The 15,592-nt window shown below is 42.2% G+C and overlaps 1 protein-coding gene across 3 annotated transcripts; it reads right to left on the bottom strand.

Moving 5' to 3' along the window:
- Nucleotides 1–733: 733 nt before the first annotated feature.
- nsd2 (nuclear receptor binding SET domain protein 2) lies at nucleotides 734–13,218 on the bottom strand. Of its 3 annotated transcripts, none has more exons than XM_084914374.1 (22): nucleotides 13,056–13,218; nucleotides 10,929–11,569; nucleotides 10,543–10,711; nucleotides 10,284–10,447; nucleotides 9,660–9,893; nucleotides 9,162–9,381; nucleotides 8,656–8,762; nucleotides 8,351–8,465; nucleotides 8,105–8,220; nucleotides 7,776–7,865; nucleotides 7,553–7,679; nucleotides 7,245–7,445; nucleotides 6,526–6,705; nucleotides 5,095–5,251; nucleotides 4,789–4,991; nucleotides 4,296–4,399; nucleotides 3,611–3,880; nucleotides 3,263–3,379; nucleotides 2,804–2,945; nucleotides 2,598–2,704; nucleotides 2,295–2,493; nucleotides 734–1,805 (listed from the first exon to the last, which is right to left on the bottom strand). In XM_084914374.1, exons 2-22 carry the CDS (start codon nucleotides 11,538–11,540, stop codon nucleotides 1,501–1,503), a joined length of 3,939 nt encoding a protein of 1,312 aa, XP_084770500.1. In that variant the 5' UTR covers nucleotides 11,541–11,569; nucleotides 13,056–13,218; the 3' UTR covers nucleotides 734–1,500. The 3 variants fall into 3 exon arrangements, with proteins under 3 accessions (XP_084770500.1, XP_084770501.1, XP_084770502.1); XM_084914375.1 differs by lacking the exon at nucleotides 13,056–13,218 and adding an exon at nucleotides 12,034–13,027; XM_084914376.1 differs by lacking the exon at nucleotides 13,056–13,218 and adding an exon at nucleotides 11,745–12,014.
- Between the last annotated feature and the right edge of the window lie 2,374 nt (nucleotides 13,219–15,592).

Here is a 15,592-nt window from a genome sequence, read left to right as displayed (position 1 = left end):
CTCGTTTTGGGACTAGGGGGACATGGTGGCTGTGCCCATCCTTACACCGTCTGCAGGGTGAGGTTATGAAACTTGCATCAGCCAAACACGGGCCAAGTATTTTAGCAGTTTTATGCTCAGCCAAGTGTCTGACACGTAGCCCTCGGGGCTCATCGTTAAATGCGACAAAAGTACACGTCAAATATTAAGATGCATTATGTTAGCCAGTGTGCTGTCGTCTGCCAGTGTGTGAGTGTTAAATAATAACCGGACTGCAGTTCTGAGACAAAAACCTCCGGAGGATTTGAAAAAGAAAGAAAGAAAAAAAAAAAAAAAGTTTCTTTTTTTTTTTTAAATCTCAGATTACGTCGATAAAAAGCCCGGCTTTCAGACAGCATTATTATATCTCCAGCCTAAAATCTGCGGAGATCAGATATCAGACACTACAGTGGATATTTAAAAAAAAGACAGAGAGAGAGAGAGAGCACCTTAAGGACTCTGAACTGACCCGAAAAGTCACCGTCATTCCTTCGAGAATGTGGCTCATCATCGAACAGAGTATTTAAGACCTGGAAATCCTCCAAGTAGTGTTTTTTTGTTGTTGTTTTTTTCAAGTCACGGGGCAGTTTTCAGACTGCTCTAATTTTTAATACCTTCTGTAATCCCTCGTTTACTGGACATGCTTCACACTGTTCAACATCTTTGTTTCACAAATAAACTCAAATAAAAAAAAGAAATCATAAAATTATTTTAAAAAAAAAAAGTTCAAACTGAGCTAAAACAAAAACAACAGCACACGTCTACAGTTACAGGTCATCTATGGCTACAAAAACAAAAGAGGTCATCTGACGCCTATCCATAGTGTCTTGGTGTTCCATATTACATCTGGCATATATATATACTATATATAAAAATAAAAACAATCCATTTGGCAACCTGTGTGATGTCTTACACTACTCCAGTAATTATACTTTTGGTCTTCGATATACACATATAGATATAAGCTATAAAACTCTGCTGTTCAAGATAATCCGTGCTGAGTGAGAGGAGGGGGCCCGACTGAGGTTCAAGTTAGACGGTGACACTGGCACTTGGTTTCAGTCCTGGCTGGATCAGTGTTAATGCAGACGCCAGCTCATTTCTTCTGTTATATACACGAGGAAAAACGAACCAACAAGCTGACAGTAAGAGAAGAGGCTGTTTGGTTTCTGGAGGAATGAGTGTCCAGACCTGTGCTTGCTCTGCTGATTTGTGCTTCACCACAGATGGTTTTGCCTCAATGCAGACGAGACGGGGGGGAGAGGGGAAAAAACAAACAAAAGAAAAAAAGCCTGAAAATTTCAAAGGTAAAAAAACAAAAACTCTTGAGCGATGAGCCATTGCTGAGCATGTGAGAGATCAGCAGCTTTCCCTGATAACAAAGATGTACAGTGCCTTGGTTCCTGTGAAAACACTATATGTGGATGGGGAAGAAGGGGGCCCGAGTCTGGTTTGGTGTTTTTGGCTCTGTGAAAGGTCACTTCAGGTGTCTGCGGCTTTTCTCTTGGAGCCCTTTGTTTTGCCCTCTGCTCCCTCCGCCTTCTTGGAGCTTTTAGAGGAACGACTGACGGCGGCGGCCGTTTTTGTCTCCGAGTTGATATCCTGGGTGTGGCTGTCGCCTCCCTCCAGCTCTTCGTGCTCCATACAACACAGCTGTCCTGTGGGGGGCCAGGGACGCAGCGCCCCCTCCTGGTGAGCCTTGCAGAAAGAGTTGGGGCAGAGTTGGCAGAAGGCTTCAGAGTTTTTCCCACAGACGTCACAGTGATGCCAGGGGCAGTCCCAGCGGCCTGTGGAGAGCCACGACACTTTCACTAGAGCTCAGTCAGTTACATCTCATCAAAGAACAGCCTCACGGTGCCCATGTGGGGCCTTAACATTGCGAGAGGCATCAATTTTGATAAAAAAAACAAAACAAAAAAAACCCTCACATTATTGTAAAACCAGCTAAAAAGAAATGAAAAAGAAGGATTAAAGAAATAGGCAGCCGAAGCCCATTTCTCCTTTTATGCTGGAAGCAGTGAAGCTCTCCATTTCCATCTCCACTGCAAACTTATTTATTAGTCACCAGGTGCAGCAACTTTTCTGGGGGTAAACAGACTCCCTCCTCTCTGAAAGCCTGGTTTTGACTCATTTAGTTCAGACTCGTTTGATGGGAGTAAAATAAAATACAGACTAAATAAGTGAAGTTTGCTTACTGCCATGTAATTTGTGAGTAATAATAACATGGAGTTAACATAGCATAAACAGATGCATTCAGACTGTCTGTGGAGTCTTACCAAACGGTCTCTTGGTGAGGTTCAGGCAGGACAGGTGATAAGCTTTGGTGCAGGTCTTCTTGTCGCAGAGCACCAGCTGCCCTCCGTCTCCACAGCGGAAACACTCGTCCTCAGATTTTTTCTTTCCCTCCGATTTCCTCTTTTTATACTTTCTCTTCAACCTCTTTCCTTTTGGCTCAGCTGTTTGGCCATTTGAGTTCTACAGAGGAAATGCAGAGGTGAGCAAACTTATGGAACTTCACCAAAGCAGTTTACTGCTCCTCAATCGATTTGTACTGAATTTGTTTGAATTTGGAAGCTCACCTTCGGTCGGTCACCAAGAAATCCGCTGCAGTTGGGCGCGCCGCAGCGGCACACGGTCTTCTCGTTGCCGAGACAATCCAGGTTGTAGTTAAAAGTCAACTCAGTGCCTGTGATATAGAAAAAACAAAAACAGATTAAAGAATATACTATAAGAGCATATTTATTGCTTACATTTAAGACTAAACTTGCAGTCAAATGTCTCTCACCTGCTGGGATGTCGCAGACGGCGAACAGGCCGACACGCGTGTCACCATTCACCGTCCACTTCTGTGTCTCACAGTTGGGCTGACAGCTGTGGTTCATGAAGCGAGAGTAGTTTCCTTTCGGGCCAGCGTCGATGATTCGGTCCTTACCGTCACAAACAGATGGCCACAGTCAGTCATTTGCAGCACCTGACAGTTTATAACTGATGCACATCCACAACCCAGCTACACTTCCATTTCCCATTTAACAGATTTTGCAGTCGAGTTGCATTTGTAGTATTGACTACTGTAATGTTACAGCTGTCTGTCATGCAACATTCCCAATGCAATACCAATCTGTTGATCTAGCTCCCCGTGGAAATGGCACCGCTACCGAGAAGTCGGCACCCTAACACTGTGAGGAGCGCAAACAGCCCACCCGCAGGGCGTGCTGGGCTTTCTCGATAAGCGTTCGGTACCAACCTTGTCGATGGTGAGCATGTAAAAGTCGGTTATGTTGTTTTCATGGGCGTATTTGATTCTCGCCCTGCACTCCTCCTCGTCGATCAGCTCTCCAATGTACTCGTTCACAAACTCACCCTGTTCAAGAAACGATCAGAAACCAATCAGACCAGAAACCAGAGATATCGTGTTACTTGTATAATCTGGGCGCGTCTGCGGAGCTATGGCGTGAGTATTTTTGGGCAGTGATCAACGTCATGATGAATACAGGCCCTGAGCTTTCACGGGCAGCATCTTTAAGCAGTTTTAATGAAATGGACAAATAAGATACTTCAAGCAAGAACACGTCAATGCAAGAAAGCTTCTCACCTTCTTGATGTCGCGCAAGCAGATCAGGCCCCAACCTTTGCCAGGGGTCTTGATAATCTTGGTCTCTGGATACAGACGTTTGGTGAAGTCCTGGTTACAGCAGCGCTCCCCACTGGGACACACCTGAGGGTGGCACTCGTATTGCAGCATGCGGTTCAAGCACTCCGACTCAAACCCACATGGCCGTTCGCCAGATGGCTTGCAGTTACATTTGGGGATCTCAGAAATGTCTGCGGTGTACACCTGAACCTTGCCGACAGGTTTGTTGACCTAAAGGGGGGGGGGATTAAAAATGTTTTTATAACAAAATAAAATGTGAAAGAACATGCTTTATACCCCATTATGGAAAGGAAAAGCAAAGTTCATCATTCACTCATTTTTAAGATGCAGCACACCTTACACGCACAGGTGCGTTTAAGCTACATCAACTCATAAACAGCCATTCTTTTTGTTTTTAAATGGAGAATTTTTCTGCTTTTATTTTGAAAGATCTCTAACAACATGAAAATGTAAAACTGACAACAATCAGCAGTCTACAAACAAAATCAAACGCGGCAAGACGAACATTTGAATTTTCCTTGTCCACATGAAAACACACAAACTGTTTATGAAAAATCCTAAAATTCCATTCATGTAACTCTGTACTTGTGGACAGGTGCTTAGACATAACAAAGACATTTCACACCTTGATAAATTTATATGGGGGAGGTTTACGGCTGTTCTCCTGCGCTTCCTTAGCCTCTCGCTTTATCTTTATCTCCTTAAATCGAGTTTCGGCCTCCAGCAGAGCTGAGGAAGACAAAACAGAACAGAGTATGAGCACATCGAGCTAAAAATACACATTGTGTTTTTTGTAATTATGACAACATCTGTTACATTATAAAAACACAGACAAGGTCAGCTGGACATGAAAGCCATTTTCTGGATTTTTGTAAAGCATTAAAACCTGAAGACGTTAATGTGGAAGCTGCAGCTTTTGGCAAAAACCCACCATTTAATTACTTCTGTTAACACAAAGCTTGAAAAGAGAAGCTTTTTTATAATGATGAGTGGCTTGAAACCAAATCTGATTGGTATGATGGCCTTTAAGTTTTGTTTTTGTTTTTTTTTTTTAAACTGAGTAATTACTTAATTAGGGAAAACGTTTAAAGCATGCAGACAGTAGAGGAGATCTTCACCATTCTTGAAGACTTTGCCAATTCCATTCCTCTGATGTTTGCTTCCCCTGTCGCCTTCCATGTAGGGAAATACTCTGCCCTGGTGAGTCCAGAAGTAATCCTTGGAGCCAAAGAAGAAGACTGGGAACTCTCCGATCTCGTGTCGAAGATGCTGGATGTTGGTGGGAATGTTTCTTGGGTGGTGGATCTCTGCTGGCCACCATCTCAGGAGGACAAGAGAAAGATAGAAGCAACAAAAGTATAACTTACCGATTTAGCTCAAAGATATGAAAGGTAAAAAGATACCCTTGCATCCAGTTCCCTTACCGGTATGTTCCCAGTTTGACCCAGATGATGTCCCTGTACTTGGGTTTCTTTCCGGCTCGGCAGTCGTTGCAGAACCAGCTCCCATCCGGCATAGCGATATTCAGGCAGTCAGGGTGAAAAGCTGCCGGGCAGGACTCACAGCACAACAGCTGTCCCCCTGCAACACAAGGACAACTTTAGATGGGCGACCAGTCCTTTAGATGCTTACTTACAAATTCAATTACATTTTATTTATGTACTGCCAGTTCACAGCAGTGGCCTCAAGGTGCAATAAATTGTAGGATGACAAGCCCAACCTTACTGCAGCATATTTAAAGGATGGTTTAGAGTCACCTGATCAAAAAGGAAAGTTTGAATCCATAAAGTTGAGAAGGTTTCTGTCCCCTGAATCCAAACTGGGAGCTGGTTCCACAGAAGAGGGAACCAGAGCTGACGGCTGCGCCCCCCCATTCTAATTTTAAATTATTCAAGACCTTTTACGTGAGGTGAAGGAGCCAATGAAGAGAAGCCAGCTCTCGCTTTCTAGCCCCGTCAGTACTCTCGCTGCAGCATTTTGAACTGAAGTCGTTTTTCACCATCGCTTTGAGAAAGCATGTTTCCAACTATAGATATACTGCACAAATACTTTTCCCACATATCTGTTTAATGAGCATGGGGAAGGACACATCCTGACCAACAATTATTTCAATTATGCAGGCTTAAGTGATTAAGTATCTGGTTAGACACAGTAATTCTAAGGATTTTTAAGGCTGGGTACAAATAACCAGTTTTATCTGAATTTAGAAGCAGGAAAGTAGAAATCATCCAGGTCTTTAACACATGCCTGTCACTCAGAACACGCTGTAAAGAAAGTCTCAAAGTATAATCTGTACTGTGCTGATTTATAAAAAATGCACATTAAAACAAATGTTTAGCTTGAGTCTCAGCTAAAGAAAGCTCCTACGTACACACTTGTTAATACAGCCTAAAACAGAGCATATAGCTTCATTTCTGTTTGGGTTGTGAAACTGAGATATGCGAAAAGAGCTAGTGAGACATTTCTGCAGGATATAATATTGTAGCTAATAAAGACAAACTTTCTTTCTGTTTCTTTCCGTTTCAGTCCACTCATCTCACACACTCCCACACAACAACACGTCAAAACTGGCTGAGGGAAAGGGAAGGGAAAAAAAAAAACACTTGAGCTGCTGCAGTTCAACATTTTCTGATTTTCAGTAATAGCAGCCTGGGATTAATGGCTTCACATTTGACATTTGAAGTTTAAGAGAGGTTTAGTGAGCTATAAATATGTCATTCAGTACTGAAAAGTAGCTTTATATAAAACTGACTAGTACGATGTTTAATTTTAAGTGCATACAAGTCTCTTAAAACCAATCAGTCTGGAGCTTTTAGTAACAGCCGTGTGTGAAGAGGTGAGCAGCTGCTGCGAACCTTTGGAGCAGACGAAGCACCAGCTGACATTGACGTGACTGTGGTGGCTGTAGCCCTTCTTGGCGTTGAAGTGGTTGGTGCAGATGATGGCAGTGTTGGTGATCATCTCACTTCCTGCAGCCACACACTGATCGCCGATGTGGTACGCTACTGGGCATCGAAGGCATCGCATCAACCTGCCTGCAGCGCAGAGAGCGGGACCAGGTTACACAAACATACGGCGAAGTCAGTGAACTCAGTGACCCAAAGCGCCAGAAGGGCACAAACGAAACCCTGAATGGATACCTTTGTAAACACGGACAAGGACTCTACTGATAACCGATGACCTCAAACAGAAGTGGCAGGTATCCACTTACTTGTTTATTCCTGTGAAAGGTTAGTCATAAACCATTTGACATGAAACTGCAATCTTAAATAAAGTGATAACTGTTACATACTGGAGATAACTGGGCTTCTACAAATAAGCAAGGCAAAGTCTTACATTTAAGACTTTCTTAATGACACTGTTATAACACTTTAATTCAATGTAAGACCAAACCTGCAACAGAAATCAATTGTACTAATATCAACTTTCCAAGTAACACAGTAATACTAGTTAATTAACTGGTACGAGGTTCAGAATCAAGGAAACCAACAATTTATAACTGCCTTCATGTACAAATTTTACAAATACACCAAGCTCCGCCTCCGTGAGCTAAAATGTCCTGATGAGAGCCTACCTTTGTTGGACTTGTGCTTTGTGCGGCAGCCGTAGTGGCAGCTCAGGCAGGTGTGTAGCGGGCACCGGAAGCCCTTGTTGTCAAACACCGTGAGGGTGTTGAGGCGGACACACGCTTCGTGGTAAAATTTGCCGCAGTGTGGGACGTGGCAGCGCCGGACCTCACCCTCCAACTTCTTACAAATGAAACACGAGTGAATTCCTAAAGAGAAGAAACAGAGAAGAAAGAATCGGCAACGGGAACAGAATTATTGTGTTACCATAAACAGTCTCCTTCTGCTCCACTATTAACGCCTCTGTTCTGCTCACCTGTGCTACACTCCTGACACAACAGCTTGTCGTCAGGTTTGAGAGACTGATCGAGACAGTGGAGGTGGAACATCCCGCAGCACTGACCCTCACAGGGCACCAGGTCCTCACCAGCCTGCTCACACATCTAGAGGAAAAACACACGCCCACAGATTTAAACTACAGCTGAGTGAACTGAGTGAGCTTTAATACCGACTCGTTTCAAAACAAACAGCAGACGTACCTGACAGACAAACTCTTTTTTGCGTTCACCCTTCTTTGTCCCGTCTAAGCTGTCACTCGGAGATTCAGGGCGTCCTTCACTCCCAGAACCCTGCAGCAAACAACGTGTGATGAACTCTGAATAAGACAATGCCAGTTAGCTACAGTTGTACCGTTCACACTAAAGCCTCTAAATTTGCTTCTCATCTGACTAACGAGCTAAACTAATTGCCAACATGGCTGACCTCTCTATAAAGAATAAAGACAAAAAGAAACGTCAATCATGAAAACAACTTGAATTACTGGAGAAACCTTTTCACATTAGTACCATCAGCTGTTACATCCCCTCACCTCGGGATCAGGACACGGGGAGGAACGCCTCTTCTTTGCCTTGGAGGGTGTGGCCTGATTCATTCCATCCTGTTTCCTTTTTCTCTTGCGCTTTGGTTTCTCTGCCTCTTGGTCATCTGTGTACCATCAAATGATCTGGACTTTAACTTTAAGACTCAAAGCAGCTAAGACGCCACAAATCCACAAAGATGTGAATTTAAAAGAGCAGTCAAACAAATATAGAGTAATATAATTTATTTTTTTTACCAGTCAGGGGACTTTTTGACTTCTTCAGATGTTTCCTGGGTTCTTTTGCATCCTTTACGTCGGTTTTCTTTGTCCACCTTCTCCGCTTTTTCACCGGTCCTTCTGAAGTTGAAGCCTGAAAAAGGCAAACGTTTGCTCAGTATGTTGTTTATCACAAAGCGCTTGATGTCCATGTTAGATACAAAACATGTTGCGTTTTCAGCATTCAAACATGCCAAGAGAATAATTCAGTTTCTCCAGGGAAAAGTTTCTTCTGAACAAAGTGTTAAAAAATTCTTAGACTTGGGACTGACAAAGAAACTCACCTGTTTTTGAGCATCTTTGCTTGGTTTGGATCTCTTTTTAGACTGCTGATCCTCTTCTGCCACAGCATCTGTTAACAGCCTTTTCTTCTTCTTTCGCTCCTTTTTCACTAAAAAGAAAAAGAAAATGAATGTCAGTTTGGTTGGCTTCCTTCCAATGACTCGTTTTACATTTTATTAATTTAAAATGAATTTAGGAATAATACAGAAGCTGCCTTGACCTTTGCTACATGCACGACTGTTGTGGTCATTTTAGCGCTAGCATACTTTCAGTCCCTGTAACATCAGTGGCTCCTGCTAAAAACTTTGCAGCATTTTTAAGCTTCAGCCTCCTGATGATAAACGGGTTGCCATAAACCAGCCACTCTGCTTTTCTATTAGTCACAAGAAGCAGTTTAAAGCATGACACCCCACAGCTTTGGTAATTATACGCCAACTAAGGTCAAATTCGGCCAAAACTCAATTAGTGGTCAGTTAATCTGCTGCGAGGTCTTCAACTTTCAACCAACCTGGAACTGAAACTGGAAGTGAGGCCACTTCTGAAACATCATTTGTTGAAGAGACTTCCTTTGTTTTCCCCTTCTTCACGGGCTCAGAAGTGTTGTCAGCTGCAGACGTTTTCTTTCTCCTCGCTGTCTTGGTGGGAGAGTGACCCTGTTTGGATATTCTCTTTTTCTTCTGAGGTACAACTGGTTTACCTTGTTTACCTGATACAGATTTTGAGGAATTCTGCAGAAAACAAATGTTGTTTAATGTATGTAATGATGCTATACAATTTGTCAGACTTAAAGCATGATTACAGTATTACACATCTTAAGAACATGCGCTTAAAACGGCATTTCTAAGAACTTACAGTTAAAATACTGACTAATCACAGATCAGCACAGCTCTCTGTTTTAGGTTTCAACAATCTGATGATTCAGGTTTATCATTTCTTTTACACCAGCATAAAAATCGAGCTTTTTTATTGTTTGTGGAACAAATTGTGACAGAGTGGCAGTACCCACCGGTTGGAGGGGGAGATCTGGGCTAAGCCTATTCTCTGCTTTCTGGTTCAGCTTGTTGCTTTGTTCCGGCTTTAACTTCTCCAAGATGTGGAGGTTCAGATGAGGCCCGTCGTCGTCATACAGAAATCCAAAGTTGGCCATGCGAGCATCCAGGGACATGTCGAGTGCCTCCTTGGCTTGAATGATGCCCATGTTCCACTGAGCCTGGAGTTTACGCGGCACAGAGGGAGTTGTCTGTGGGACAAGTAGAGGAAGTTACAGGTGACACATTACAGCAGTGATATTCAACCTTACAACTCTGAGGAGAAAAAAAAAAGCCTCTTCCCACAAACTTATGAGATGCAGACATAATTTCTTTGTTAGCATTTTGTTTGTGAGAAAAAGAGCTCTAAGTGGAATTAAGACTGGTTTTGTAATGAAGTGATATTAAGATAAAAGATTTTCTAAACCCCAAACCTGAATAAAGTGAAACTAACACAACAGTTTGAGGAAATTCAGGGTTTCAAAATTGCGTCAAAGTAACATGTTTCTCATAACGGCACACCACATTTGCTACACAGCCAACACACAGAGACGGCACATAGAGGGGAAAAAACCAAAAGACAGCGGCAGCAGCAGACATACCTTTTTATGGTTGATACGGGAGGCCGGCTGTTTGTTGCTCCGACTAAGCTCTTGGTATTGATCCTCACCAGTGAAGGACACCATGTTCTTCTCAAAGATGTAGCCTCTCTCTGGGGCATCTCCAAAATACTGCACGTGGTAAAGGAGACCTGACCTCCCATTGGCTATTGAAAAACAAAATAAATGGACAAATCAATAAAACCATAAATCAATTTTCCAAGACATGTTAAAATCGTGCAGGTGGCCGTGAGTTTCTCACTTTTCTGTTTCTGTTTAAAGTGATTGTTCAGTTCTGGGTCTGTGGTCACCATGCAGGGCCACCAGGGGTATCCTGACACCTTTGTCCAAACCAGATCCCCAACGGAGAAGCGGCTCAGCAAAGGAGCCTGTTCCTTTACTTCCTCTTTCAACTCTGACCTGTTCTCAGGCTGCACAAGAGAAAGAAAGACAGTTACTCAATAAATACAAACTTTTGTAAGAAATGATTATTTTCCCAACACATCGTTAATAGCTCAAAATGTTCTACTTTTAATGTAATACAGTCTGTTAAATTAACTGTACCATCTCTCAGCATATTGCAGTATACTACACTGCACAAAGGGAAAGGTTAAGTAGCACTTAAAAAGGTAAGAATAAAAGTAAAACCTCATCAGTCTCTTCAGTTCCCTCCACAATGTTTGTGTGGCCAGGAGGCTCCACTTGGATGTCAGAGGGATTTAAGTTTGTTTGAGGATTTGGTTTGACAGTTCGCCCCCTCCTTTTCTTCATATCCTGCCTCTCATCGGTTCCAGATATAGTACCTTCAGCGGCTGTGGCCAAACTGGTCCCATTGGCACAACATGGCTCAAATAACGGCTGCGTGACTACTTGGGGTATCGTTACTGTTAGTTCAGCTTCAGTGTGAGGAGTACAGTTGTGCTGATGGGTGCCATTTGTGGCAGGCGCTTCGGCACCCCTGAACATAGGTGGCTCAGGGGTACAAAGCTCAGGCAGTGAGTCTTGGTCACCGTTGAGCATGCGGGAGGTGAGGTCTTTGAGCCTGTCGTGACTGTGGTTGTTATGGCCAGCCATCTTTTGAAGAACGCTGTCTTGTAGTGTGGCAGCCAGCTGTGCAGCAGCTTTGTCCATTAGCATAGCCGGGTCACTACTCATATCCCCTCGACCTTTCCGTACACTGAGGGACTCCGGTGGTTGCTTCATGCTGATCGGATTGGCTGGTTCGGGCATTGAAGGCAGGGAGCTACCTTTGCTATCCATCACTTCTAACCCCCTCCAGGGTCACTGAGCTACAAGGGAACAAGTGACACATAAAAACGTCTTATTCCACAGGTTGAATCAGAAAACAATAATATCCAGTATTTGTGTGTGGGTATGCTTCTGATTCTTTCAATTTGCTAAACTGCATTCTGAGACATGACTCCAATAAGCATAACGTTACACATTTTACAAAATGGCACTCACTTGCTCCAGCGAGCTTGAATAGAAAGCTGGGAGGGGACACAGAATACTGCACCTGTCACGGAATGTTCTAGCCTTGTAGTTTCGGATGCTTTTACAAGAAAGTAGAGCGACTCGATTGACCAGAAGTCTGAAGCAGCAATAACTGTGTTTAATGAAAGGATATCTATATATTTATCTATTCATCCTCCACCCAATAACAACTAATGAGAGTGAGGTCAGGTCAAGCCTATCCTTGATTATAGCCATGCATGCGAACGAAACCCACTTGGCGGCATGAAAACCCTCTTACCGCGATAATTTTAAGTTGGCTTTCTCCTGGAAAATGACTCGCTAGCTGCTAGCTGCTAGCTGCAGACTGTGGCAAAGTAGTATGGAGAATCAGCCTGCAGGCTCCACCGCATGCAGCGAATGTCCAATGAGCGGACGGCTGGCTGTGCCGCGTAACGACCGCATTACCGGCTAGAAAAGCCGCGGAAATGGAAGCAGCTGACATACAGAGCAATGCAACTGGGAGTGCGAATAATTGCTGGAATTTAATCCATACCACCCTTTGTACAAAGCTAAACCATATTGTCTATTGCCCTACACCGTGACAGTAATGTGCTCGTTCGTTGCAGTGTAACTGCGGGACGACTGAAGCTGTCTTAACGTTAACGCAAGCGGTTTTAACGAGCGCTGTACGTTAAACATTAAACATTAGCGTTACGTTAAAGTGTTCCGCCAGCGAGCGTAGGCTACCTATTTTGCCAAGCGGACTTCTCTATAATGTCATGCAAGAAAAAGGCCCTGGCTATTTCCTGAAGCGGAAGCCACGATGAGGGAATCTCATGGATCACATCCATGGACAGGCGGTCAAGCATTTTCATACAGCGTACAACCGCATCTCTGTCATCACTACAGTCAGCCATTACACCGGATTCCAGCAAATAGACAAAGCCGCCATCAAGACGCTTAAGCCATCAGTTTACTTGCTATCCGATTAAACCAAATAGGCAAATACCTACGTGGCGGCATAGTTGCACATTGGCGGTAAATCGTTTAAAATGTTCTGCTTTTGTTTCACTTCTAAATTTATTTTGCAGGCGCCATGACAGCTTCTTTCAAAAAGCTAACAGTGCTAGCCAAAGCTAGCCCCAGTGAACCATTGAAGCCAAGTCAAACTGCACATTTAACGTTAGCATAGATGGCTAACTAGCAAGTCATCTCTTGCTAAAATGGATGGTCGACCCGGATAACTGCACTAGCAAAAACGCAACCAGACTGATTTTCCCGGATTGACAATAACATGAAAGACAGCATCTTTCTAGTTACCTGCTGAATCTCCTCTCGGTGGTTAAAGGGAAAGAATACCCGTATTCATCATGTAAAGCGAAGGATTTCATTCAAGTCGAATCAAAAGCTTGCGGGAAACTCAAACTCTCAGGCCAACCAGCGCGAAAAATACTAACTTCCGATTGGTCGGCTGCAGAGCGAGGATCCAACCGGTCCTTTCAAAAAAACAACCGTAGGAAGTAGCTGACCCCGAAGTCTCCCGTCTGTTTTTTTTTTTAATGACATTTCACATTTCCCCGTCCCTTTTTATCTTTACAGCATATATTCAGGATAAGTCTTTGTTTGCTTTATGAACACTGGTGTAGTGTTCAACATTATACCTAGTGTTTGATACTTAAATACAAATTTCAAAGATTTCCGTCGAAAATGTGTCAAATATGGACAATAACAGTGACAGAGTGGCTGAAGTGCTCACGCTAATATGAGATGACTATACAGGCAAAACCTAGAATAGCAGGAAGGTGGCTATGATGGCTGTGAAATAACTGCACATTGTCTCGCTGGACTCTAATTATAGGGGTGGCTTAAAATCGTCAAATGCTTCACGCTAATTGAGGTATATAGAGAAAAAGTTTATTATAAATATCAACATTAGTTTGGTTCCTAAAAAAGAGAAAGAATCAAAATCACAGAATTGCAAGAAAAGTTGTGTGGTTCCTTTGTAAGAAGGGTTGTTACAGCCACATCACTGTGATTCTGCTTAATGGGAAACTCTCCGCTCACATTCAGCTTTTGTCCAAATTCCTTATCCGTGCTTTATGATAACCAACACGGCAGAGCATAGGCCCGACGCTTACTTGCGCCTCATGCTGTAAATTGAAGCATAAAAAATGCAGTACCAGCAGCGCGTGCTAAGGGGCGCGAAACTTACAGTAATCTATTTAACAACAAGAACGGCCCTTCAAAATAAAACTATATATATATATATATATATATATATATATATATATATATAGAGAGAGAGAGAGAGAGAGAGAGAGAGAGAAATAAGTGGTAATATTATGGTGCTGATTACACATAACTTAAACGACAAATTCAGAATAACCATTTTGTTGGTTTGATGGTTTCTTTAGGTAATTCTCTGGGTTAAATCTAGTATGTAGTTAAGAAAGATGTCACAGGTCGTCTCTGAGCTGAAGTCCTGGTCAGGATTAAGCTTTGTAACATTTTACGACAAGGCGAACACAGATCAAGTGAGAGAAAGGCATCATAACACTGGCATACAGGGCACTTTAATTACTTAAAACAGAAGACAAATTCTCCCCTTCTGTCACTCAGCAGCAGCTGCAAAACTGTTAAGCAACATTTAACGATACTCCACAAATGGAGGAATTCTAAAATATTTTTACTCAAATATTTAGCAACTAAATATGTAAAAAATATGTATATATGTATCTGTTAGATTCCGTTTGTCATACCAGTAAGCCACCTCTTCTTTTAATGTGCTACATGGCAATTGACTACTGTTTTTATCAAACACGCTATAGGTCCCATCGATCTATATAGAATAAGGTGCTGAGAAAAACATCATATTTGTCATTAACTTTTAAGTACGGGCTGCTTTGGAGGATTTAAATGTCATCATCAGTGAAATTCTGTCCTGTCTCTCTTTGTTCAGCTTTTTTTTAGATGTCCTCCGTATACATATATAAAATGAACTGAGCAAGCGGTATGATGCAGACTTTTGTTCTTTTATAATTTTATCTAAAATTAACTAACTGGAATAAAAAAAAAACCCACTAAATTAAACTACCTCACGAAGGTCACTGGGTTATTTTGAACTGAACCAACTAGGGTAATCCCAAAATTTGGACAGCATGCGGGTCACCGGGTTACTGACTCTCTGGCTGTCACAGACAACAGTGTAATTAAGTGCCCACTGACTGCTGAACGAACAAGCTTGCTTGACTAAAAAATGAATTGATGCTTAGCCGTGGTAATCTTTGAAATGTGGGAGAGTCTCCTACTATTTCATGTATGCCAACATAGTTACTGATTGTCTTCTCACCACCCCTTCCACCCCACCCATCTTTACCAGTACTGGCATCTCCTTACTTTACTTAAATGTTTATGTAACTAAATACGTATAAATATGTCTATGTATTTATTTAATTTATTTACACATCACACTCATTTACATCCTAATATGCCCCTGTATATTCGTTTAATACTAGTTTGCCTTATTTCTGAATGATGTACAGTCATGGCCTGTACATTTTCCTGTCAAAAAAAGAATAAAGAAAAATTGTGAAAAAGACAAATCTGTCATATCTGTGGTTCTTATATATTTAGATTATATCTATACGCAAATTTATGCTACACGTCTTATAAAATTATATATATATATATATATATATATATATATATATATATATATATATATATATATATATATATATATATAATTATTCGCATTTGTGGTATCATAAAGCCGTCGGATACTACTTCGTCTCTCACTTCTACTCTGAAATGGAGGCCTTTATTTGATAAAGTCACCGGAAGCTGCTTTTTTTAAT

This window comes from Perissodus microlepis, chromosome 19 (assembly GCF_051167445.1).
Source record: "Perissodus microlepis isolate ML-2025 ecotype Zambia chromosome 19, ASM5116744v1, whole genome shotgun sequence".
Classification (NCBI taxonomy): Eukaryota; Metazoa; Chordata; class Actinopteri; order Cichliformes; family Cichlidae; genus Perissodus; species Perissodus microlepis.
Note: the sequence above shows the minus strand (reverse complement) of the source record. Positions and strands in the feature narration are given on the sequence as shown.